The sequence below is a fragment of the Pseudopipra pipra genome, chromosome 10 (assembly GCF_036250125.1).
Source record: "Pseudopipra pipra isolate bDixPip1 chromosome 10, bDixPip1.hap1, whole genome shotgun sequence".
In the NCBI taxonomy this organism is placed as follows: Eukaryota; Metazoa; Chordata; class Aves; order Passeriformes; family Pipridae; genus Pseudopipra; species Pseudopipra pipra.
In genome coordinates this window covers 6,130,229-6,157,030 of record NC_087558.1, presented here as the reverse complement: position 1 = coordinate 6,157,030, position 26,802 = coordinate 6,130,229, and the positions used below count along the sequence as shown (strand labels likewise).

General features: G+C 35.0%; 1 protein-coding gene across 2 annotated transcripts in view; it reads right to left on the bottom strand.

The window, feature by feature from the left end:
• Positions 1 to 26,802, bottom strand: part of NAALADL2 (N-acetylated alpha-linked acidic dipeptidase like 2) — a 436,265-nt gene that overhangs the window by 67,356 nt on the left and 342,107 nt on the right. For both annotated transcript variants that reach the window (XM_064665876.1, XM_064665875.1), the window contains one exon: positions 9,574 to 9,720. In XM_064665876.1, the coding sequence (XP_064521946.1) occupies positions 9,574 to 9,720 (147 nt within the window). The remainder of the gene's footprint in view (positions 1 to 9,573; positions 9,721 to 26,802) is intronic.

Sequence of the window (26,802 nt, the reverse complement as noted above, 5' to 3'; positions counted from 1 at the left end):
AATATATTGCAGGAGAGAGTTCATGCCTCTCCATCTCACTAATACGCTGACTTTTCCTTTTCTAGCAAATGCTCTAAATATCTAATTAAATATCATCCACCAAAACCACAAAGGATTATTAAGTGATATAAAAGTTGGTTTTCACTGAAACAAAAGACATAAAATACGTGCTTTACAATTATTTTTGTAAAGCAAAGCTTTGCAACTGCCACAGCCTAACACATATCTTCGGAGTGAGAATGCCCCTACTCTGGAAAATGAGAATGTCAGAAGGAGTTTCTGACAAGAGCCATTTCTTTGGTATTTTCACCATTTTACTTTACTGAAGAACTTTTAGAAAAGAAACAAAAGCAAATCTCTTTTCTGTTTGAATGTTTGGGTAAAGATGTGCTGTGACCTTGTGATGTCACCCAATGCTGGACAAAATGAGCAAGGCCTGCCAAATAAAACTGCACAGAATACAGGAGAGGCAGAATTGGAATCACTGCTGCACAAGTTATCTTATTATTCAACTCAACTGCAGCCAGAAAAACTCAAGCTAACAGTCATCAGACAGGAAAAGAACATAAACACATTTCTCTCATCTCTTTTAATTTACTGTTTTCTTCCTTGTGTTAGTAAGTGAATTGAAATAATCACTGTAAAGCTATAAATTCACAGACCACAGCATAAAGAAAACAACTTTTCAGATATCAGGATGCTTTCCTGATACTTATTCCTCTGCAGAGTTTTCCCTTGATGTTTTTTAAACTGAAAGCAGAATCAGCAGTTTAGGTAGGAGGAAGCAGCCCGAGCCAGAAATCTGGAACCTCACAGAGAATCTTCCCAAAGTTTCAGAATGTTAGAAATAGGAGGCTCAGCTCAGACTCACTACATCTAAAAGAGAACAGCTTCTCTTGGATGTGTTGTATGAAGGATACAAGAATATTTTATGATCAATTGTGAGCATTCAAAATGCAGAAACATGCAGTGCCAGGAAGGTCATCCTAACAATGTCCTGCTGTAAGTCATGAACCCCAGTGACAATGTCTTTCACAATCACAAATATTATCAATCACAGTGTTTTTATTTCCTGATTCAACACTTCCTATTTCCAGTTTTTATTTTTAGTGCTCAAAAAAAATATTTATTACTCCAAATGAAGAAATCCGATGTTAGCTGCTGGGCAGATGTTGTGTAGGAGGCTCAGTAAGAATAAAAAGTGGCTTTTGCTAAGAATAATAATGTCTTCAAAGACAGTGTTTATTTACTGAAAGCCTTATCAACCAGTTCTTTAATAAACATGATAAGATATATGAAATATTGCAAATGTTATTTGAGAGCATGAATCATTGATTCAAATCAGAGCTGTTTGATTGTCCAGTGATTTGACTTTTTCCCCCCAAGTATTAAGACAAAACTGAGTGTCACACTACTAAGAGCTACTGACACGAAACAAATTTTGATACTTAGTCTAGATACTCTGTCAGAAAATTTTAGTTGGTCTATTGAATTTAACCACTCAGAAGGACAATGGTAAAACATTACTGTGAATGCAACATGCCATTTACTTCTCTGAGGAGAACAGATATTTAAGTGGCATCTTTCCTTAGATAATACATATTTCCAGTAACTAGATGCTTCACCAGACTATCAAACAGAAGCAATTAACTGGTGTCTAAACAGATTTCTCATGTTTTCCCATATCCCACTGATTCTGTTAACTTCCAGGCTGTCTTTCTTCCACTAACTTTCAACAGTCCTCAGTCAATCCCAAGAAACTGAAGAGCCTATGAGAGAATCTGCAAGGACAGAGTTTACAGCAACAACATGTACTTACGCAGTGTGAATGAATGTTAAAGAAGCTGTGTGGTTTGGTTGGCATAAGGCAGGTTTATGCAAACAACTTCCCCCTTCTGGATGCACCATGGAATGTTTGGGACATCAAAGCACTGGGATTCGTGAGACCAAACAGATTTTTTTTGGAACAGAGTAATGCACCCAGTTGATGAGGACGTCATCAGTTTCACTAGCACTGGTGTAATAACAAAGATGCTCTGCCATGAAATTAAGTAGCTAAATATTCATATTATTCAATAAAACAAGTCAAGCAATCAATTGAACATCAAATGTATTTTGTCTTGTAAAACATTGTGTCATTAACCTTAACAATTTCAGCATGTTCTCACTACCAAATTCAACTAAATTAGCATCCAAGTGAACAGATGGACTAATGTATTAATGAATTACTGGTGAGTACTACACTAACCCTTGACTGAACTGCGAAATTAAAAAGCACTAATTTATGCTAAAGACAGAAAAGAGAAAATACATCAGTCAGAAAAGTACAATATGAATAAAAAAACCCTTAACTATTCTAAGGACAATATAGCCTATGAGTTAGAAAGACAGCTGTGATTTGGACCTACCTTAACAGGTAGTCCCAAGGCAATCTATTGGGGACTCTTCAAACTATATTTTGTTATACTCTGGCAGTTCACTACTTGTCCGTGAACAAAAAATGAAACCTCTCTCTTCACTTTGATACAACTGACTCCCACTGCTACACCTTGTTGACTGTAAAGTTCTACTACATAGTTAATACACTCTTATCAGCAGCAAATGCAACAGCATCGAATTCTCCAGAGACAGTTCAGAAAAGGAAATCCTGGGTTCCCAAGCAAACTGCCATTCTGAGGCTGATACACATTTGCTCCTTTGCAAAGACTTTCTGGTATACTAAGCACACTAGTACTTTGATTCTTTCATAAATGCATGAAACATCTCCTGTAACTCCCTATGGGCAACTACCAGCTGTGTTATTTCCTTAAAAAATTTAACATATACCAGGGAGACAGGAGAAGTAAAAGAGGGAATGCAGGAAGCCATGCAGAGCTGTATTTTTAGATGGAAAAGCTACCAAATTGCAGATCATCTTAGCAACACACTGCTGTTATGCAAATTCCCTATTAGTCTACATACAGAAGGAGAAACATGGCTTCTGTTTGGGCTAAGAATCTTCTTGGAATTACAGACTCAAATAACCAGTGCTAATTCTCTTCTAAGGACATTCACACACATGTCCCAAGCCCTGCAGTTCTCTCTTGAGCAGCTAAGGCTGGTAAGCACATTGTGTCTTCCTATATGGTCTACCCTGATTCTTCAGAGAAAATGATGCCATGATCCTTCTAATCGAATTTCTTGATAAATATACTTGGCTCTGATTAATTAATTGGTACTGGGTGACACTTGGTAAAGGAGGACACAAAAAATAACATAAAAAACCATCAGAACATTTACCAGAAGGGCCTGGTCAGCTGCAGATCATTTAAGCAGTCAGTCAGAAATCTCAAGACTACCTGCCTTGCCATACTCTTTCCTGACTGGATAGGGACTGGAGGACACACCAGAAGTAAAGGAGAAAATTATCTGCATATGGAGTAACAATGAGATTTATGATGTGATGCAAAATGGTGAGATAACTGCATTAGGAATACAGAGATCCAAAACTTCAGAACATAAAAGTTTGACTTTAAGCACTGGAACTGTTTGACCAGTGAACCCCATTAGTAATACAAACCCAGCTCTCAGTAAAGGATATCATAGGTCAGACAACTCAGGTTTGCTTCAGATGTACACACACAGTTACAGGTTGTGCTTGTGGAATTAAAATTATACCACAGCCTTTGCTTCCTTCCACAGTGCCATGTTGATTATATATACAGATGCATATACATACAAAAATAAAGTGTGTCTGTGTGGTACGAACACCAGCTTCCCATTCACTTTAAAATGACACAAGGCAGATACACTGAAGAGCACTCCATGCTATTTAAGCCCTCTCTCTACACTAACATAAGCACATCAAAGAGACAAGAGCAGCATGCAAAGTTCTCTCCATCAAGGACAGTTCCTCCGTTTCTTTTCCTCTAACAAAGGAAACTTGGAAAGCTTTTGATTTCTTTTGAAAGAAGTGCATGATGTGTCAGTCTAAGCATGTAAACACTGAAATCAAGAAACTGCAGTAAGTTTCCCCAAAGAGTGATTAAAAAAAGGAAGAAAAGAGGGCAGGATGGGGGGAAGGGAGGAAGTAGAGGCAGATGACAAAAAACAACTGAAAAGCCACATTCACTGAAGAGTTAAGATTTAGTGGCCTCTGTTTTACAACAGTGTGGGTGAAAATCACTTTTAAGGGCTCTAATGAAAGTTGAAAGTTACCTTCAGAAAGTTATGCATATTTCAACAGAAATAAAAATCATTATGCATTCTCTCTAAAGAGGATACAATCTCAAACTGTCAAAATTCTAAACTCTTCTACATATATTACATACAAATGCCTTCTATAAAGAAACTTCTTTTCATTTTTCTTCTAAATTAGCTTAGTGGTCCATGGTATTACACTATCTTGGTCTAGTCTGTGAATAATGTGACAGGCAATTTTTATACTTCTTGCCTGTACTTAAGTTTGAGTGAAGATACGGAAAACAACTTTTATGGCCTAGGTGTAAAAGTAAATGTTCTGTAAGTCTTGCATACCCTAATGTGGACCTCTGCCATGAAATGTTTCATGCCAAATATGTGTTCATCAATACATAACAACAACAACAACAAAAAAAGGTGTGGTTTTTTTTTTTTTTAATAATGTGCATGTGCAGTAATTGGTTTTATTAACAACAAAATGATAATGCTAATGTTGATATAACCTACCACAATATCACAGAGGGGATTTAAGATTCTGTGTTATCAGATAGGAATCATTATGTAATGGGATGCTCCAAGAAGGATGAATAATATGCAGACAGCATAGAAAATCATCTAGCTATAATTTAAAAACCATCTGATTCCTTGTGAAACTGCTGACTGCAATGACACAAAAATGGGTAATAACATTCAATTTCCATCCTGGAAAAGGCTCAAAATACACCTGTACCAGCTTAAGTTTGCAAGTGATTGAATCAGCCTCAAAATACTAAACCGCTCAATGTTGTTTGATTTACAATGATGAAGAAACAATCAAATCTCTAACTGAAACCACAGAAAATCCAGTTTATATTTTCTCTTGTACCCAAACATCAGGCAGCCACAGCAAGGTTCTTTTTCTCAGTCTCTGTGATGTACTTATGCTCCAGGACTTCAGCAGCTATGCTATAAACTGTGCTGTGAAAAAAACAACCAAAATAAATTAACTTGCAACTAGGGGGTTGGAGGTTTTAAAAGCTACTTTTCTCTGTCCCTTCTCATGAAAGAAAAAAGGCAAGTGTTGCCATCGGAATGTTGAATCCAGCAGGGCAAACTACATTTTTAAGGTGCTCCACTGGAAGGACAGAAAATTATAGAGATGATGCTTGTATGAAAAAAAAACCCAAACAAACAAGGCAAAGCTTAAAGAAATAAAGTAGAGAAACAAAAGCAGTGTAAAGAGGAGTTATGGATAAACTTCTGAAGTACTGAGTCTCTCCAACAGATAAAACTATATAAAACTTTAGCTAGAGACAGGAAACAACACAAAATTTTCAAGACTATGCTGTTTTTATATAATAAATGCAGTGTAAAAATGAAATGAAGGATTCATGCCAAACAACATTTTAAGACATGGATTCATGTTTCTTTCTCACTCATGTCTCCAGATATAAGAAATTTCATACAAGTTAGCAAGTAAGCAGTCACTGTGACTAAAAGCATTTTCTGTTACCACAGCCACAGATCTGACTAATGAAACTTTTAGTGCTGTAAAGTTTTGATAATTTTAAATGCTTTTTTTTTTTTTGTATTGTGTTGATCATTCACAAGAGCAGAGTTTAGTCTGCAGTGAATGTCACTTCATATGGAAGAACACAGTCATCACTCTCACAACTGAAATAAACCATTTAATACTAGAATTTCCACTAACATGTAAATTTAAAAAATGTCAAAAAACACCAGAGAAGGATAAAAAAAGATGTGTAAGGGAAGAGAAACAACATAAGCTATAAGTGATAGAGCAGTATTTTCTATTACACAGGCACACGATCCATGTATATCCATTCAAAAATAACTAAGATAAATTCAAATGGAAACTGAATACGTGTTCTTCAGATCATACACCACCATACCCAGTGTTTTCAGAGTTATTCCTAATTTACAATCAGATAACCAAGAGCTGAGTTTTAGTCATGTAGATGACGTTTTGTTTACAAAATTGAAACACACAGGTAAAGAATTTATATCTAAGACACTAAGCAGAGTTGTGAAGAACAGTGATGTGTCCAAACCTGCACTTTTGTCTGTTATATGCATATATTTTCTGTCATTATGGAGGATGTGTATGTATTATACCTGTTACATCATTTTTTGGTTTGAAACTACATTGTCATACGAGCATTCAAGAGAAAAGAAATAATCCATATATGGAAAAAAAAATCAGAATTTACTCACTTGCTCCAAGTTTGTTATTACAGATGTATTGATGCTCATATGATTAATTTGATTAATATCCAGCTTTTACTGCAGTACAGAGAGTAATTAAGACAAGACTGTGATCTAAGATCTCTTTTCGTTTATGTTGCTCTTCCTTGTTGTTGTAAAGCTAAGTGAATATGTTTCTAATACTATTCTCTGCTGAGGTGAAGACTAATAGAATCATGGCCTTCAGTAATAGCAACTCTGATTTAAAGTCAACATTATGTCTCTCTCTGGAGGCTCTACATAGTCACTTGGACGCAAATGAACCGTTACCTTTAATAGTATGACTCCTCCTGAAAGTAAGAGAATCAGCAGTAGTAAGAAAATCTGATCAGCCTTTCTCCTAAAACATTACAAATCAGAATGTGACCCTCATGTGGACTAAAAGCCAGTGCACCAGAGGTTATAAGGAGAGGAAGGCTTTCTTCAGCAACTGCAAGAGAATCCTTGGAAACTGGTGTAATACTATGTTTTTTTCCACTTGAGAAATTCTTCCAAGTTTACTTACTTTGAAACTAAAATGCTGCATATTTCCTGCTAGCGAATAAATGAGCTGCATTTCACTCAGTGCATTTTTATAGTAGTGGTTGAATTCTCAGAATGCACTTTACTGGCTCACAGATGTGACCACGGGCATTTGCCAGGTAGATTTAACCTCCCTGAGGCTGTGGGTCACTGTATTATGCAATTTCAAGCCAGACAGTTTTACTTACTCTTCTGGCCTGAACGTTTCCTCTTACAACTTTTATTTCCTCTTATTTACTCCTCAGGTTCCTGTCAATGAAAGGCTTTTATAACCTTCTCTCTGCAGACCAGCACTGCACTGGCTGTGTAAGAAATGCATTTCTAAAGCTGACCTGCAGCTGCTGCTCTGTAGGCAGGATACAAGCACAGGTCTTCGGGCTTTTTCACTCTAAAAAAGGTTTTTTTGACTGTGGAATAGCATCAGTTTTACGTGACACTGCATGCTGGCTGACAGGTGGGTAAGAAAAACAACTAATGTATATTCCAAAGGAAGACCAATTCCTGAGCAGGTCACAGCAGTGGAAGGGAGAGCAAATGAAACCAACCTGGCAAAATGATAATCTACAAAAGCATGTCCAAACAGCCCGTTTCTGAAATCTGCTCTCCCCAATCTTGTTTTGCAATGAAGCTGACAAAGCTGAGGCATAATTTAAAAAAACTGAATGGCTTGGAAACAAACAAACAAAAATCCCTCTCTGCAAACCAACAGATTATTATCAGTCACTAACCTGTATAACAGAAATTCCTAACAATGTTTATTAATATGGCTGTAAACAGAATAATTTATCTGCCTTATAATATCTCTGTTTGATACAATGAACAGAATCCACAATAAACAATTGCAATAAGCACTAAAAATAAACAAGCTTGCTTGTTGATAGAATACAGGAAAGACAACAAACCTATTTTCTGAAGGACTGTTAACAATCAGTGCAATAAATAATAAGAATAGAGCAAATAATCCAAATTTAATAATTTTGAATAACTTCACTTTTAGGAAAAAGGTCCACCCTCTTACCAAGAGAAATTTACACATTTTGCCAAGCAGATTTATTTCTCACATCAAATAGATCTCATGGGGTCAAGGTCTCCTATGGTCTGAGAAGTGCAGCACATCTACTTCAAGGCTGCAGATTACACCTACTAAGTTTATTTCTAGGAAATGATTTTGCAAGAACAAAAGCTGAGTTTTTAACAAAGAACCAAATTTACAGTGTCATGTTTAAGCAAATACGGAAACACTTCCTTTTATGATTTTAATTACATTGCAGAGTCATTCCGTGGGACCAAAAATGCATATTTACAAGGTTAACTGAACACGAAGAATAACTGTGGATTAAAGTAGACAATAGCCAAAGGAACCTTCAGTGTTCATATTGTAAATGTTGCTGGGGAATACTATTTTGATATACTGAAGTTTGCAGATTCTTTCTCATGCACTATAGATCCTAAATACACAGATCTTGAATGAAAACTACGTGGAGTAGCTGCTAAGTGACAACAAAAATTCACTCTGGACCAAAAGCCTGTCATAAACATTGCACTCCTAAGTCTTCCGCCTTCACATTTTCCTTACAGCCTTTGCCTTGTGTTTAATCTGAAATGGAAAACTTTGCCTAATAGGTGCCATGAATTTTAGAACACAGAAGTCTCCTTATTTATATAAATTCTTGACTTAATCTATTTCAATTTACACAACGACATGACAGCAATGCTCTGTATTTGGCACATCTCTGCTTTGTTTTGCATCTATGAAAGAGAAACATTAGCATGCAGTGTCAGGAAGCATTCCAGTTCAGCCCAGCTTCAGCTTTGTTCCTGAACTTGGAAAGATGTGTGCATATGGAGATGAGCACAGTGCAAAAGAGAAATGAGGAGAATATGAAGTCAGTGCATCATTACATTTCCAAGAAAACACACACCTTTTCTCATGCCTATTTTATCTTGGAATAACTAATACTCCAAGTTTCCTGATCTTCAGCTGACCAACTGAGAGAACATTTGAGTTGTCCAGGGGCAAATAACCTACAGTAGTGAAAGCTGAGGAAGGACAAACTTTCCTAACAGTTTATCTGTGTCCAATTCCCACCCAGTCCCCAAACAGTGTAAAATGCCTCTTCCTTCCACTTACCTTGCAGAGGCTGCTGGACTGAAATAGAACACGGTATTTTGAAGACTCCAGTCAAGCATACAGATCTTTACCACCAACATTTATACTAGAGAATCGTATTTTGCTCACAGTATGAAAATGGATATAAAATTCATTTTGAAGGCTGTATCATCCTACTGTGCAGTAAAAAATTATGCATCAATACCTGTTTCCTCTATGTTGAAAACAGTTTGAAAAAGTGGGTTAGATAATATGTAACCTATAAAACTATCAGAATTATTAACATTTTTAACATAATAACATAACACCCTCCAATTTTTATCTGGTTCTTTGAATACCATATCCCTGCAAAACCAGTCCCTTTGAAGCTCTGTGGTAATCCTCTGGAGAACTAAAAAATGCACTTACAGGAGATAACTTTCCACTACAACATGCTTGTCATGTGAGGATATAACCTGAGAAAATATAATTCTATCTCTCTGTTATTTTCAGTTTGTCCATTTTTTATTCGTAGCTACCTCTGAAGTTTTGATGTCCTCGTAAGAAAACTGCGTGGCAGGTACTCCGAGATGGTTGATGAAATAGTCTGAATCACCCTGTATCTGCACAGAACTCACATTAGATCCTGGACATCTAGTCTTTTCCACACAGTTGAGGCTCTGGCTCTGAAAAAAAAAACAACAAACCCACAAATCAAAGCTCTACTTATTTGCAACCAGACTCTTGATGACTTGTAGCAGCATCTCATTTACATGGCATTCTTTGGGTTGAAGCATCTTGAACAAAGCAGAGAATGAAGTTTGCTGCAACATGGCTGAGTTTTTCAGAGGAAAAAGAAAGTAATATTTAACTGAGATGTTAGGAGAGGGAAGAGAAGCAGCAAGGAATGTCTCATACTGGCCAGGAGATTAGAGGTCATCATGGTTCCATTTGGAAAAATATTTTGAGGTCTTTAATGGCTACTAAGGAATAAATTCTTTATTCAGTTATAGCATGTTCTGCTACAACAAAAAGCTGAATGAGATGATCATATTCAAGGTATCTATGGTCTCTGAAATGCTGACAATGTAAAGAATTTGCTGCAATTGCAGAGTAGGACTTAGGAGAAAAACATAACTAAATGGCTAAAGATATATAGTACACATTTTCTGGGTAAGTTGCTTAAAACAATTCTTGCCAGTGACATCTTTGTATTTCTTTCTCGTTAAGTATTTAATGGTGAAATCTTAGCAACAGAATTGTAATAAATGTAAGATGAGAACTGGAAAATAAGCCCCAGACTGAGTGCTAGATACTAGTGTAGCTTTCAAATATATCAGGTAATTAAACACTTAATAAACAGTAGGCACAAAGGCTTTCAACATCAATTATAGCAAATAAGCTACTTAGCTTGTTAGCTTTTCAAGAATGTTAGGAAGTTGAAGTACTGGGATTATTTGCATTTAGGTAACAGTTCATATAATATAACAACTTCCTCATATCTACCTACTAAATTACTTGCTTGCTACCAGAACAGTGTAAGATTAGTTCTCCTTTAACATTAGTACAGCAAATTCTGTACATTAAAGTCCTGAGGTTGTCAGGAAAATGTTTTAAGGGTTAGACAGAGACAAATCATAGTATTTTTCCATCTTAAAATTAGCATTAATTATTGCTTCACAGTTTCATTTCAGTGCTATGAAGAATGCAATTGCATATTACCCAGTCTAAATAAGGGCTGCAGATTCTCATAGAAAATTATTTTTAAATACCTTCAAGAAATAGCTTCTATTTCATGAGTATTTTTGAAAGATGGTTATATCACTCCCTTCTTTTTGTTAAACATTTCTGCTCCTGCCATTCTTACATAAATTCACAGTTGTGCAAGGTCCATCCAAAAAGTTATGACAGAAACAGGCAGAAGCCCAAACCATAAACTCATTTCCAAAGATGTTTTTAAATAACCACACCTGTATCTTCTACAATCTTTCCCACTCAAAACCACTGCATAGGACACATCCACCCAAAAAGCCATGCTTATAATTTTATGGATATAAATGTATAGAAGATCCACTGCTCCTTTCAGGAATTTTAAGTGTTTTATGCAGTATAGTGCAGCTTGAATTAGTCTCTCCTCACTTCCTCATACTGCCCAACACAGCTGGCCAAGTTTCATAAATGATGAATAGCCTGTTCTTCCTTTAACGTTTAAATCTTACTGAATTATGTGAATACAGCTTTTGACGGTTAATTCTGAACATGCGCCAACCCCCACTTCTGAGAGCACACCAGGAACTGAAGCAAGAGATGTCATCCTTTTCAGAAACCCAAGTCTGACATGCAGCCAGCATTCTGCCCCTCAGAAAACACCTTAGCACATTCCATTTCAATCCAATATTTGAATAATTTGATTATTCAAAAAGCATTAAGAAATCTTCTAGAATAAATTGCCAGCTACATGCAGCTAACTCTCTATGGTATAGAGTAGCCAAACTACATTTCTTCAGCTAGTGAGCCTGACAGTAAAAACACACAATAGGTACTATTTAGAGCACTCAGCTGCTCAGGCTGGGCTTCAATCAAGCCACTGGTTAGCCAGTAATCATGGAGTGCTTCATGTCGGTGCAAGGATGCACATGCTATTCATAATTGAATAATTTTATTTCTCTGGAGTTCATTTTGGGTTTTAGCATCATGTTACAGGTTTATATTACAAATTCAAGAAAATGAAGAGTACCATATGGCCCATTAAATACATTTAATTTGGGTTAATGTTCTAAAATAGATCTGACACATCTAAAGTATAATCAAGTGTTACTTCATTGCAGACCTTATTCTACCACTAATTAGAACTAAGCATTCATAGGTGCCTTCTGCTATGATGTTAAGATCCTGGTATAAACAAAAGCCTACTATATAAAAAAATATAATTTATTGGTCACTTCAATAGTTCACTTTCCACCTAGAAACAAGTACCAGTCATTTAGATACGTATGCAGCTTTATTGCAAACACGTGAACATTACTTATTGACCCCTAAGGGCAACATGAAGACTTCTAGTGAAATTGTTCTGTACCTCTGCAAAATCAGTCAAAGATGAGATCCATTTAACTCTCAGAAATTTTCCCTAGTTGGGTTTTTCATTATTACCACAGTAAAATGTAAGATGTTCCTTGCACACACACATATTCCGTTGAGAGGACCGTCTTGTCACTAGGGAAATAAATTTCCCCAAGAATTAGTGTTTATTTAAAGTCATCAGGGACAAGGAATTTCGCATCATCTTAAATCTTCTGATATTCCTGACAGTACAGGTGATTCTCGACTAGATCACCACAGCTCCCAAGGATCACCATCAGCCACTTGGAATTCCCCCACCACAAAACCACCTGTGTTTTCTTACACAAAAGCACTGCACCTAGAAATTCCAAGACTTAAGTGTTTCTTAGACTGTGCAGGAAGATAATATTGTATTTTCACAAGGAAAAACTGCCCGTTAGATAAACCACGTGGTTTAAAAATAATTGCTCTTTGAACAAGCCTGCAGGTTCCTGTAGGACAGAGAAGACCTTTTTTAGCCAGGGGGAAGAGGCAACTGAAAATGGTGACAAGAACAATGCTTTTAAAAGGCCAGGTCAAATCAAGATTAGCCAAGACCCAGTTCTGACATATTCAGATTTCCACTGAACCAAGAAAAAAATCTAACTACACAACACAAGCTGCCAGACATAAAACTCCAGTTTTACTTTTCAAAAAACTGTTAAGTAAATTTTGCCTTTTCATAGTGACTTTCTAACAAAACTGGGAAACTATAATACAGCAGTTATAAAACAAAGCATGGAGAAATACCTATGCTGGTGTGAAAACTTTAAATATATTGTTATATATTGTACTGCTTTGCAAATTGACATTTTTTATTTATTTTATAGCTAGAAAACATGAGACAAGCACAAACCTCTATTTCTTGTTCCGGGCTTTGGTTTCTGTTAAGCAGCATTTATATTCTTTTAAATAATTACCATTTTTTAAAGAAATATGACTATCAGTGAAAGGTCTATATAATAAATGCGACTTCACAGGACTAAACAAAATTTTAGATGCAAAATTTACATCAAACTGGTAATAAATACAAAGGCAAGGTAGTAAAAAATTATATAGTCTAAATTTAATTTCGTATCCTGGACTTTTTCTACATTTATCTACTGACAGTCTCTCTCTGATTCCTGATGCTTGTTATACAATTCTGAATTACATTTATCCTTCCTATACCTAAATTGAAGTCATATGCCTCATTAACTCAGATGTATCTGTTGCCAACACCCAGGACAAACTGCTAGGAATTTTAATGACTTTTTTAAGAAAGGTAAAAATCAAGCAGGTATGCTCCCATTTGATAAAAGAACTTCACAGTAATCAAATATTTAAAGCTAAAATTACATAGCATGAATTATATAAGTGGCAAGACTGCAATTGGAATGGCATCAGCAGTTCCAAACATCTCAGTACCTTAAAAATATGGAATTATAAGATTTAATAAAAATAATCAAGAAACTATTGAACATAGCTGTGGTAGCTGTGTTTCTCCAAAGATTTCACTTACTCCAGACTTCCATACTCATCAACCAGAAAATATTTCATTACAACTTCTTCCACATTTTCTCATCAGCACAGATAAAGGCAAACTCTCCAACATCTCAGGTGAAATGACTTTAAAGACTGAATTTCCCTGACCACAGGCTCAGCCTCAATATTCAGTGAATTACTTTTATTGATAATAAATTTCAGAAAACAGCTTAAGATTGTATTCCATTACAATGGGCCCAGCAAAGAAAATACTATATTAACAGAGGGAACCTGCCCCCAACTCTGAACACACTGAAAATTTTGGATGCTTTTTTCCTTTAGAGCTTATATTTTTAAAACTAGTTTTCAATATAAACAATTTTTGAGCATGGAATGGTTGCATTTGTAAGTAAACGATGTAGTCAAACTATTTTTTGATTATGTAAAAAGTTGTACTTTCCTGGACTTAATAGTGTTCATACTTTTTCTTCCTGTTAATCAGTAGCAGGAACACTGGTCAGTGTTAGTTGTCACATAAATAATGAGATACTGTGAAACCTAGGCTTAGCAAAATGCAAATAATTGGTTTTAGTACAAAACACTAATACTTTAGGACTTGATAAGAACTGCATGACTTCCCAAATGTTTTGTGCTGTAGTAATGTTTGTTGCCAATTTAAAAACACTGCTTAAGTGGGTAAAAGGATTAGGATTTGACAACAAGACCTCATTTTCAAAGGGGTTACATTTTGTACTCCATGTAAATAGCTGTGGCTTGTAAATCATTTTAAATGCCTAAAGGCATTCTCATTTTATAATACATACAGTTAGAAATACTGTGAACCCATTTCAGTGTAGTCTAACTCTGTGGTGATCATTTTTGGGATGCATCATTCAGACCCTCCAAATGGATATTAAATAATTCATGCCAGTGAGATTACAGTCTTGCTTCTCCATAGCCCACAGGAAAAAAAAAAGTTACTCATCACTCTAAATGGGACAGATATGTACATTCACTCTATTATTTGAAGAATTATATCATATTTCAGGATCTCATAAGTGTCCCAAGCAAGACAGTCATTGGGAGGTTGGATGTCAAATGAATATGCAGAAATATATTGTTCACATTGGTCTTCAATACAGTAGCACAAAAAGACAAAATCAGGAGAGAAAGCTTCCACTATAAACTTTCCAATAAAAATGAGTTGAGGCTCAGTTTGCAAAGTAAACCACGAAAATAAATGTATGGGGGTTTAATGACCAACACTCCCCCAGCAGTATGCACAGCACACACCTGCAGAAGCTGTTTCTCACTCAGCTGACCAGATGGCTGAAGCTACCCCAGCACTCTGAACTAGTTTTAAAAAACATCACAAAAACAAACCACACACAGAACAAAATCTGCACTAGCACTGCAGCACCTAATGTTAGAAATTAGGTCTAGAGTTGGGTGTAATACTGATACTACAATTTGTAACTTTTGTAATTTACATTTCCCCAAACTATCAGCATTTCTATGTCACATTTTCTCTTTCTAAACTACACAGAACTCAGGACCTGTAGCACTTCTACCAGAAATGTTTCCTAGCACTACTTCCCAAACAACTGCACTTGCCAAAGTGCAAATCAGCTCAGCAAAGACATCCTCATGAGCCTTATCATAAAGCTGACCCAGAAAAGCAGATGCATCAGCTCTGCACAGAAGGTCAACCTGCCACCCTTTCCCCATGCAGAGGTTTGTTTCACTGTGCTGAGAGTTACAACCTGCTATTTATGAACACAACAGAAACTAAAGTGTTTTACCAGAAAAAGAAAATGAAAATTCATTTAACCCTGTAATACGTGAACAAATTACATGCCACATATTCCCTACCCCTCCACACACACTGCCAATATCCAATACTATGTCAGCTCTTTTAAGGAACCCAAGAATCCTACTGCATCGTCCTGCATGTCTCCAACAATGCCCACAGAGGCAGGATAGACCCATAACAACACATTGTCCAAGAGGGGACACATATATAAATAAACATGGTATAACCAGTGCGATGGTCAGGCTTTTAAAGTGGGGGAGAAATTTGTGGTCAAAATCTCTAGTTTTATTACTCTAATCAAAGACCAGAGTAAGTTCAATTTTAATAGACACAAATGATGAAACTTTTTTTGGCAGGGCACACTGAAAATCAGATGTAATACTCTGGAGGAACTCTCTTGATACATTGGTAAACTATTGCAAATCTTCCCTCATGGCAGCAGCCTGGAACATGGCCAAAGGAATTTACTGCTGACAAAGCTTTACCTTGCCCCAAAACCTCTGCTCTGACACTTAAACTTCTCAATAGCAACTATGCATGAACAAATCACTCCCTTCCCAGCCACACACAAAAAACATTTTTCAGTCTTTGAAATGGAAAGTCACTCCCATTAGTCCATACAGAGCATGAAGGTCAATCAACTACCATCATATTTTTCATATAAAAACCCTCTTCTGGACTTCAGTGGGATTGAGCAAATGGTACAATAATAGTACTTGCACTTAAGATATCAAGTATCTGCATAAATTGAATTTTTCAGAAAGATCATCACAAAGCAGATTTATTAAAGTCTGTCAGCACCACAAGTTCAGATCTCCAGGCTCCACTGGGAGATAAATTAAATGATCCAAAAGATGTTAAATGATTTTATTTTCTACAGCAGTAGGACAAATGGACCACTGTAAGCTCTTACTTAGGTGCTGTAATACTCTTTCCCTGACTGGATTCTTCCAACTTTTATCTACTTACACCATAAGTAAGTGTCCTTGGTATTGCCTCTTTACTGGACAGGAAAACAACAACAGTCAGGAAAGGATGAGAGAAAATGCTAGAGGAGGGAAAGCCAGATGGTCAAATGACTCTTTCTGGTTTCCACAGAAGTCCACTTGACCTTGGTTCCAAGAAGTATGAAATATTAACACTTTGGAAAAAACTAATGGAATAAAATGTTATTTTAGCCAGATACATGAATCCAATCTAGTCCAAGGAACTTGGAAAAGATTTTCTACAAAACACACAGGAGTCAACTACTACCCAAAACTCATCATACATCCAAATGATGTGTTCCCTTTGCACCCTGAAAATTAATACCTGAGATATTTCCAAACCCGAACTATAGTACTGAACAGGGATATTGGAATTTCTATGTACTGTCAAGTACCAGAGGACTAAAAGCACAGAAGTATTATTCATAGATACAGAATCAAGTGTGCATGGAACAAACACACACACACACACTCTCTCTTATTTTCAAATTATAAACAGACTTGAAGTTCCAGGACATGATATTCATTGTACTGGTTGTTGATATGGTTAGTACTGTTATTAGAAATCACATGTAAAAACACAGATATATTTAATAGTATCCCTTCTGCAGCAATTGAGAGTTGGGGGTCTGAAGAAAAACACAACATTTATATTGTCTACCTTATCCTTTTCTTTTAAAAAAAGGAATGTTTTTATACTGAGATCAGTTGTTTTCATGTGAGTAGGAAGTTTCTACCCAATAAATAATGAAACTACAGACTAGTACTGAATCTAGTGCTTCAATCTGAAAAATGTTGGTAGGAAAATCAGCATTCCATGATGATTCTCCATCAGCATGTAACACCTTTGAAGATCTATCAGTCAGTTTGTGTAAACTGGAAATCCATGTGATTAACAACTGCCCTAAGGCACTTGTTTTTATTGTGATTTCCAGAATACTATACAAAATGTTCCATAAAAGTCTGTGGTGCTACCTTTATAAAATAAACACGGAATCCCTTCAAAAGATTAAAAATAAGTTTCATGACACGGAGATGCGTTCTGTGAAAAAATTCTGACTCCCCTTATAAATCCTATTTAAATCAATTATCGCTTTATCTCAAGTTATTATCAACATTAATCAATCTACAGTTACACAGGTCATTGCAATTCTCCTTTGTAAAGCTGATTCATCTCCAGCACTCCTTTAGTTCCTGGAACACCCTTAGTCTCCACATTTCAGAGCATGTAGCTCATTTAGCCCATGGTTCAGTTTGGATGCTCTGGGCTCTGTTGCCTTATGGGATCTAAGTTTTTTATTAATTCAAGTTTTTTCTTCAGTTCCCTGACAGGATGCCACAGCTCTTTAATAACTTCCAATTACTGACTCTGTGTAAACTTAAAAACTTAATGTTTATTTAGCAAGACTGACAAAATTACCCATATTGTCTCCTCTAATTTTTATGATTTTCCATTTCCATTTCCGTCTGAAAAACGCTAGTCATGTGGTAAAAACTGATCTGAAATTCAGCTTATTTTTAAAAAGATCTAAGGAAAATCAAAAGGAAAGTGAGGTTTACATAGGGGTTTACATAGGGGTGAGAATTAAAAAAATATTTTACAAAAGAAATTGAGATGAAAAGAGAGAGGGGATTTGGATGAGACATGCTGTCCTTGGATAGATTAAGCTGTTTATTAAAATATCTCTGGTTCCAGGTTCACTGTGCAGCTACTTTGGTTTACAAAGATATATTCCAAATAACCTTTGCTCTGAAGGGGATAACCATGCAAGATGCCATTTTTAACAGCAATACAGGCAATACAACAAACAAAAGTGAAATACTTATTTCTGTGTTTTGGGGTTTTTTGCTGATAAGGCTCACTGTAGAGTGACTTTGACTTTACATATATGCTTCTGATGTTTTAGCTCAGTGTAAAACATTAGTTGAAGTGTGATGTGACTCAAGTGATAATCTTTGGCAAAACCAGAATTTCACAGAGATTTAACTTGCATGTCTGAAACACATCAGTTAATTTCAAACACTGAATTTCACACTAACTTTGAGGAAGATACATCAATTTTCTGAAGCTGATATTCAGTGTACAAAGTGTATAATTTTCTTTTGTGTATAATGATAACTTTTGCTCAATATGTAAAAAGGTGGTTGTAAAAAAGAACAAAATTGCTCATGGAAGAAAAGGAAAAGAAACATTCCTCTGTAACTGTGACGAGTTCAATAAATGACAAAAATAATTCCAAGTACCACTGTGATAAAAATCAAGCACAGATCGTTTGAGAAAGTTTTATAATATTGTAGACTTGGAGCTGAAAAACATCTGAGAGTCTTATTTTTGCAGTAGAGTAAAAGGCTGGATCAAATGATCGCTTGAAGTCCTTAAGAGTCCTGGTTTTGTATCATCAAAAGTGCTTTACATATTCATTTGTACGTACATTCTACTTCATCACACCATATATTTTGAATCTGTAAAATAAAATTCTCATTTCCTTTACAGAAAAGGAAAAAAAAAACAACAAAAAACCTCCCAAAAATCAAGTAAACCACACATTTGTTTCATTTATAACAATGATTCATTAATTTACAGGGAGAAAAAGACTTCATGTGATTTTTCCCCCTGCCAATTCCCCACAGCCCCCAAGAAGTACCTACTGCAATATAATTGGTTCCCAAGCACCCTCGATTCTGAACATTCAATTCCATTTTAGATGTGCAGTCAACAGTTTTAAAAAGCTTACTTGAATGCATTTTGTAAATAAGATTTATGATACATTTGTGGTGCTTGGAGTTATTTAGATATTTTGAGTGACAACTGCAAATAACTATCTCTACTTGTTTCAAATAAAAATCTAATCATTACACAAAGCTTGATGAGCAGACCAAATGCTTCAAACAAAATGCAAACAATAAAATACAGCATACAAGTTTTTTTTTTTAAATAATGAATTTAAGATCAAATAAGATGTTCTGTAATTAGCATGAAAAACAGCAATTTTTAAAACATCACAGTATGGTGTTCAGGTACACTAGATACCTTCCATATAACATTATATCCTCTTTTGTTCATAAGTTATTACTTGGTAGACTACAGCTTTATATCTTAGAGTTAAAATGACCTTGAACAAATGTTCCTCTCATCCTAGTCCCGACTTGAATGGGTAAAACAACTTGAAGTATTTTTGTATGTTGCCTAGTAGACTAAATTCCTACTTTTCTACTGAATTTCAACTCCTTAATTTTTTGAAGAAAGCATGACATAAAAATTTGCTAAACTTACAAGAGTTTATAAAAAACACCTGACCATTTCATGACAGAAGCTTTAAAAGCCTTTTGAGTATTACTGAGATTTCAGAACAGATACTTATTAAATAACTACCACTGGTAGAAAATGTGAATAAATTAAAGGTAAATTTCCATAAAAGTTTAGATATATTTTTGGATTTCAGATTGCATTTAACAAAATTAATAGGTCATCTTGAAACTTTTAGTTAGCCAGAATATAGCAAATCTTATCCTTGACTGTCACATACACAGGTAATGTATGAAACAACAGAAGATCATCTACATCTCTACTCATACAAACCCACAAGCTGTTTATTAATCTTAATACTAAATTCTGTTTTTCTTTCCCAATTAGACACAGAATGCAATGATTTCCTAGGGGTGCTCAAAAGCTTATGGAAAAAAAAAATCAATAGCAATAAGTTAGAACTTGATCTGCAGCTTTTTAAAAATCTTTACAACTAAAATTAAAAGTGATCATTTTCATGTCAGAGAAAAAAATAAGCATGTTAAAACTGAGAGAAAGTTAGTTTCCAACTTGGGGGTTTTTTTGGTGTTATTTTTAGAAGATTTCCTTCTTCTAGTGCCAAATTACCTATTGAAGGTAGAACATTCAGCCTTCTTCAAGTAATTATGCAATAACATATCTAATCAAGATGAGGATGACCTGATACAAAGTAGAGATGTTAGCAGCTCTCCTAAATGTTGGAAGGCTCTTCTAGAAAGAAAACTTTAGCATTAAAGTCTGAAAATAGAAGGTTACAAAAGAGGTTTTGAAATATCTTTCAAGGCTGTCAAGAGACAAAGGTTTGAACTGTATGACCTTTTAGCTGCCAAAAGAAAGCAGTTTGCAGAACCTTCAAGAAAACTATTTCCTGCATTTTGGCTTTTCCTGACATCAGAGATTATCTGCTGTAAAATTTTGCTCTGTTACATTCAGTGAAGTCCCATTCTGTGTGCACTTCAAGACAGGAATAGTGATACCATGGGAATTGTGGCTCTTTGATGCAATAAATCAAAACGCATCTCAACTACATTACTGATTAAAACCTTCCAAATAATTTAGAAAATACAGAGGTTTATCATGTATATTTGATTGGCTTGAAATTAAGTTTGAAATTACATGATAATTCCCATTCCCAGTTTATGGTGCCCTGAAAACCTCCCTTCTAGCCCTGTGGTTTTTTTAGACTGGACAAGACACCATCACCAGAATATGCTGGTGGTGAACAGATGAGCAGGGTATGAAGAATGAACATACCAGGAAACACCCAGAATTGTTCAAGTTGATGCTTGTGATTATGCAAACTATAACTGCTTTAAATGGACATAGAATGATTTTCCTCACGTCTGGTTTTGAAGAATTCATTAAAGCAATTCACTAGTAAGATCTTGCTAAGAAAGATAGCTAAACTTAAATGTTAAGGGGTTTTTTTCCTTTGGATGACTGACATTGAAAGGGTCAGGCATTTGTAAACGGGATACAGGGAGTGGCTTTTTTTTCTTCCCAGATTTGGGTATTTATTAAATAGTTAGGCCTAAAGAATAGATACAGAAATTAAATTAATAGCCTTAAAGGAATTAGCTTTTTGTTTTCACATGTAGGAAGTTTAACTGCACCAACAGCGAAATTCAAGGGGTACTCTGGGTGACATATTTATGTAACCAAAACATAATCACCATAATTTAAGGCAATTTCTAAACCTGAACACACATAGAGTCCTCCATTCATGCATGACAAGGGTCCATGCTGGAAAGAACTTCCAACTTTAAAATCTATCAGCATGGGCAGGAATTCTATACTGTTCCATTTCCCAGGGGGCTTGGGTCAACATTTTCACCTCAGTTATTGGCTTAGCATCCTGCAGAGGTATTTTTACTCTTCCTGGGAGAAATAATTTAACGGAACAAAAAATAAACCACATTCCCAGGTTTCTACAAATCTCTTGTTCTTCCTGTTCCTCTGACTTCTCAGTATGTGACCTGGTTAGGGCCATATGAAATATCATACAATTTTACAAAAGAAAATACTGGTCATTCATTTAAAGTCACAGTCCTTCATAAAATAAATGCCTTCACTTATTTTATCAAGAATAATCAATCAGAGCTAAAGGCATCCTGAGACTGATTGAGCAATGGTGTGTTAAAGAGTACTTTAAAGCTTCTCTTTCTGAGAACATGAGGTGGGCAGACTCAGAAAGGCTGTATCTGATACTTTTGGCAAGGTTAAATATCTATCACTCTCCTTAAAATACATCACCTTTTTTATTTATGACAAACAAATGGTCTGCTTTCATCACCTAGATGCAATTTTTTTAAATATCGATCTGAAAACTAGGAAGTGTGTTGTGCTGCACAAAATCCTGATTATTTTCCTGTCACATGTAGAAGTAAAGCACATGGCTGCAACTGTTGTGAGCCAAAGGACATAATGCAGCCTTAAGTCTCATTTAATGTTATACTAATGTCTTATCAATTCTGATTTAAAGGTGCTTTCTTTTTTTCTGGTTATTTTACCATACACTTCACTTTAACACATGCATTTTTTTCCCATGCATTGTTTGTGTAGTACAGCTTATAGCTATTAAGTCAATTTAATTTCATTTGGGAACATACTTAATAATGATGAGAAAAGCAGCAAGAGAAACTTTTCAGTGATTTGTCTTTATGTAGAAAATTTAAAATATCCAAGGCTCTCAATCTCTCTTCTTTTGTAAGAACTAGAAGTTTACTTTTAAACTCCCTACATGAAAGGTTTTTCTATCACTACAAAAACGTCTTTCCATTAACATGAAAAAGTCAGTTATGAGGGGAAATAATGAAGATGAAATTAAACAAAGGAATGTTTAGACTGAACTGAAGTTAACTTTTCTAATACTGTAGTCTGGTTAAAGTCTCTGGAAGGAAAAAACAATTCCCTTACATAGTACAGTTCATTATATTAGACAGTTTTAAGTAGATTCAAAAACAGAAACCTAGAACCAAAATCCATTTTGCAGCAGGAAACGAATTATTGAAATCTTCCCTAGTCCAGTGCTACATTTAAAGATAATAAAATGTTCATATTTATTCAGTTTCATCCACAACGGCTATCAAAGTAGACATTCACATTTCTAAAAAAGAAAATGAAAATCTACATCATTTATACCTTTAGCAGAAATCTATGTTGTAAAGACAGGGAAGGACATGGAAGCAGAAAGCTTGATTCATTAGAAACAAAGGACTTTTTGCAGATCGCCACAAAGATCACAGCATGAAAACTGGTCCAATTGCATTATTCCTCACTAACAAACTTTCTTCCCCATTTTTAATAGCAATAGTATTTTCATAAAACCAAAATTTCTGAATAAGTTTAAATCATTACTCACTGAATCAGCATTTATCAAAATTATTTGATTTGGAAGAAGAGAGAAAAAATATGTAACAGTGGACAAAGCAACATTTTATCAAAAGAAAAAAATAGATAGGAGCTGCAAAGAACCTGCTGCAAATCAAATCCACCATTAAATGAAACTTTTCACACTGGAGAAGCAGCATCTTAATTAATTTAATAAAGCTGGCAATGAAGTATTGTCTATATTAACAGCATCATTTTAACACAGTTATGAATTCCTGAGACAGGAGTTCACAGCATAAACCTCTGATTCTCAAGAGGCTTTTTTTTTGGTTTTCAACACAAATATAAAAAATGACACCAGCAATAAAATATAACACTAAAAGGGATAATAGGTAAAGACTGAAAACTCATGGGAAAGATGTAATCTTCTGTTATAAGACATACAAGCAATTCAAATAGTAAGGCTTTTTTTTTTTCTTTTTGTATAATTACTGATATATGATGCCAGGAGATCCATTATTAATGCTGGCAGTATAAAAAAATAAATGAGAAACACACAGAAGTTGGAAGAAAAGAATCAATGCTGACATTAATATAAGTTTTGATTTTTTTTTTAATCAAGAAATAATGATAGTACTGAGCATCTATACAGGACTTTATCTTTGGTTCTACTTCATAAAGAAAAAAGAGTTTTCTGTCAATAACACCACCTTTAAACGTAAAGATGTTTTATGCCTTTTAGTCCTTTAGTAGAAACAAATACTGATAAAGAGCATAGAACAATACTTGGCACAGTCATTTTTAATGATCAGCTAATTCATCAATAGATTTAAATCACTCTTTTCCTTTAGTAGACAAGAGCACTAAGGTTTGTTGGGCACTGCAGTAATAACAGAGCCAGAGTATGGTCACATAATCAGTGAAAAAACAACAGAAATGAATTCATGTTTCATAATAACTTTTTTACTTGGGAAATGTTAATTATAGAAAAAATCATTAATGGCATTATTTACAGAGAATGAATACCAGCATCAAACAAACCCAATTTACCAATGACACTGCCAACAAATGGTGATTCACCAACTGAGCAAGTGAATTAATAATCATTTTCCTTACAAAATAACAGTAGACAAAAATATAACTTGGCAGTATTTCCCTCTTGTTAATGTGGACATTAATTAGAATAGTTATATAAAAAAGATTTGAATTAAATATGTCAAGGTCTCAGAACTGTTTGAATTCCTCTTTGCTTAATTAATCCAAATATTTAAATTAGCTTCTCCATGTAATTTGGTGTTTCAACCAGAATCCCACTGAATCCCACAGATAGGCATATAAAATTATTATTTGCAGACTGCTTATGTAGCTCCCTTTTGAAACCTGCAGCTAATATGAAGATGTAATCCCTTTGTACAAAACATCTTTAAGAAACACAGTCTCTGTTAATTAGCCAAGCATTTATCCTGTTCTCTAACTGGCCACCAGATCTCACATGCAGACAACTTATTATGTTTCTGACTCTTCTTTTCATTGTTAAGTCTAGAATATTCAGATGAACTACGTTTCAGCTAAAACGTCTTCTCTCCTTTTCCCAGAAATTAAGGGAAAAAGATGTATTGGAAAGTGCAGTGATTAGCAATTGTCCAAAATTTTTTTTACTCGAGTTCTCCTTCACAGGACAAACTACAGGTTTTCATTGTTTTCCCCAGAATCCTAAAACTTAACCTTTGTAGGCTTTTGTAACAAGTATTAATTTTCCCTAGGAAGATATTTTCCCTCTGTTTTACCGAGATGGAGTGTCCACAATTTTAGCACAACAGTGAGCACTGCCCTTAGGGCAAATGGTGAGATTTTAGTCTCCTTTTCCTCAAAACAAGTGTTGTAACACTGTTTAGCAGTAGAAAAAAGTACTGCAAGATAGTCTATTTTGTTGTAGTTTAAAAATGGAATTATGAGTTTTACCATTGAATCCAGTATCTTCCATGTATCTACAAATCACAGAAAATTTCTGTCTAACTAAACAAGAAAGGCTATTTTCTCTTTTAATTTTAAAATGGATTGGTATTATTAACTCTAAATTCTTGTTTCACCTTTTTTTCTGTTCTAACATAATTTCAGAGAATTATTCTTACAAATTAAAATTATCCTTGTCTCCCATTGGAATTTTTAAGTCCTTCTTTGCAACCTGCACCTGGTAACAAGAATCTCACGTGAACAGACTCACAATTTCTTCAAGGTGAAATGAGCTCCAAACGGTCACATCTTACCTAATTTGCTCTATCATAATTTTGAGGTAATCTGTAATTCCATTGTCTTCTTGGCAAGTGCTGGAAGCAATATCAATATTCTTTATAAGCGGATCAGTCTTCCAGAAAAAATCTTCTAGACATGTAGCAAATTGTGAGCACCCGTGGGAACAAATGGAGATCTGTGCTGGGCTGTTCCATCACTGCCAATATACTTGACATGATTTCAGAAATCCAGCCAGCATTGGGAAGCAATAATTCCTACAAATCTTTTTAATGTCACAAACTGTACAACAGATGCATTAATTACAAATAATAATATCCTACCAAAAGTAAAACCAGACACATTGCCTCGCATGCATTCGATCCTTTACTTTTTAAATGGGGCTTCAGGGCAAAATGCAGAGTGGATACACTCTCAGTATTAAAGAATCAGAAGTGACATGGAAGGTGTTCACTGGAACTAAAAAGTATTAACTTCTAGTCATGTTTTATTGACTGTCATCTAATTAAGAGGTGCAAGGCAAGACTGCTAAGGGAGGTTGTGTCCATAATGCTGAACAGGATACAATATATATTACAAGAATTACTGAATATTAAGAGCACACCCACACGCACCACAGAAATACAGTGGAAGTAAAAAAGAGATGTCCTTTGCTTTCTCTCCAAAACAGAGGGCATGAATGCAATGCTCATACTAATATGGCATTTATTAGAATGAAAGAGTTGAATCTTAATAAAGTGATAAATAGATAACAAAGAGTCTGCTGCACAGTTTAGTTTTCAGATTACTGCCAGGGACTGTGTTACGAAGTCAAAGAAATAAAATGAGAAAAAAACAAATAGCTCAAGAACTTAATGTAATAAAATTACTCCCTTAAATAGCAAACACTTGTTTTAAAGGAGATAGGGCTGCAAACATCAATAGGTTAGCAAAAGCCTAGCAACCTCTGAGGACAGTATTTTTTGTGAATACATTAGCTAAAACTGATAATAAAATTTGAATTGATATATCCATAGCACCTGCAGACTCACATATATAACATTATAAATAATTTTACACAAATAGAAGATTTATTTTTCCCCTGAAATGATGTTGCATCACATTTTTCTCAATACTTACACAGAGTAAACCAGATTCTTTCCATGAGGAAATTAACACCTAATCACTGGACAGGAGAAGTGGTTAAAACATTGCTAAGAAGCAATTTACTGATATAACTTTACTAAGTTAGTTGCCAAGCCAGACCAGTCTTACACTGAGTTCAATTCAAGATGCTACTTTGAGCAGTGTTTGGTACCAAATGCTTCACAGGCAAGTAAAAGAATCACCAGAATAATCTAATGAGTATTAGCTTGGCAAACACAGAAAAAACATCAAACCCCACAATTTATGAAAGTCAAATTGAGCTCCATTTTATGCATCCACTTTAATCTGGTTTTGTCATTTAGTCTGTGCCTTATACTGTTTTTACTTTGTGGAAAATATTAATAAATTCAGCAACCTCAGAAACAGCAATAAGGTCATTAGTTTAAAGCCTTAG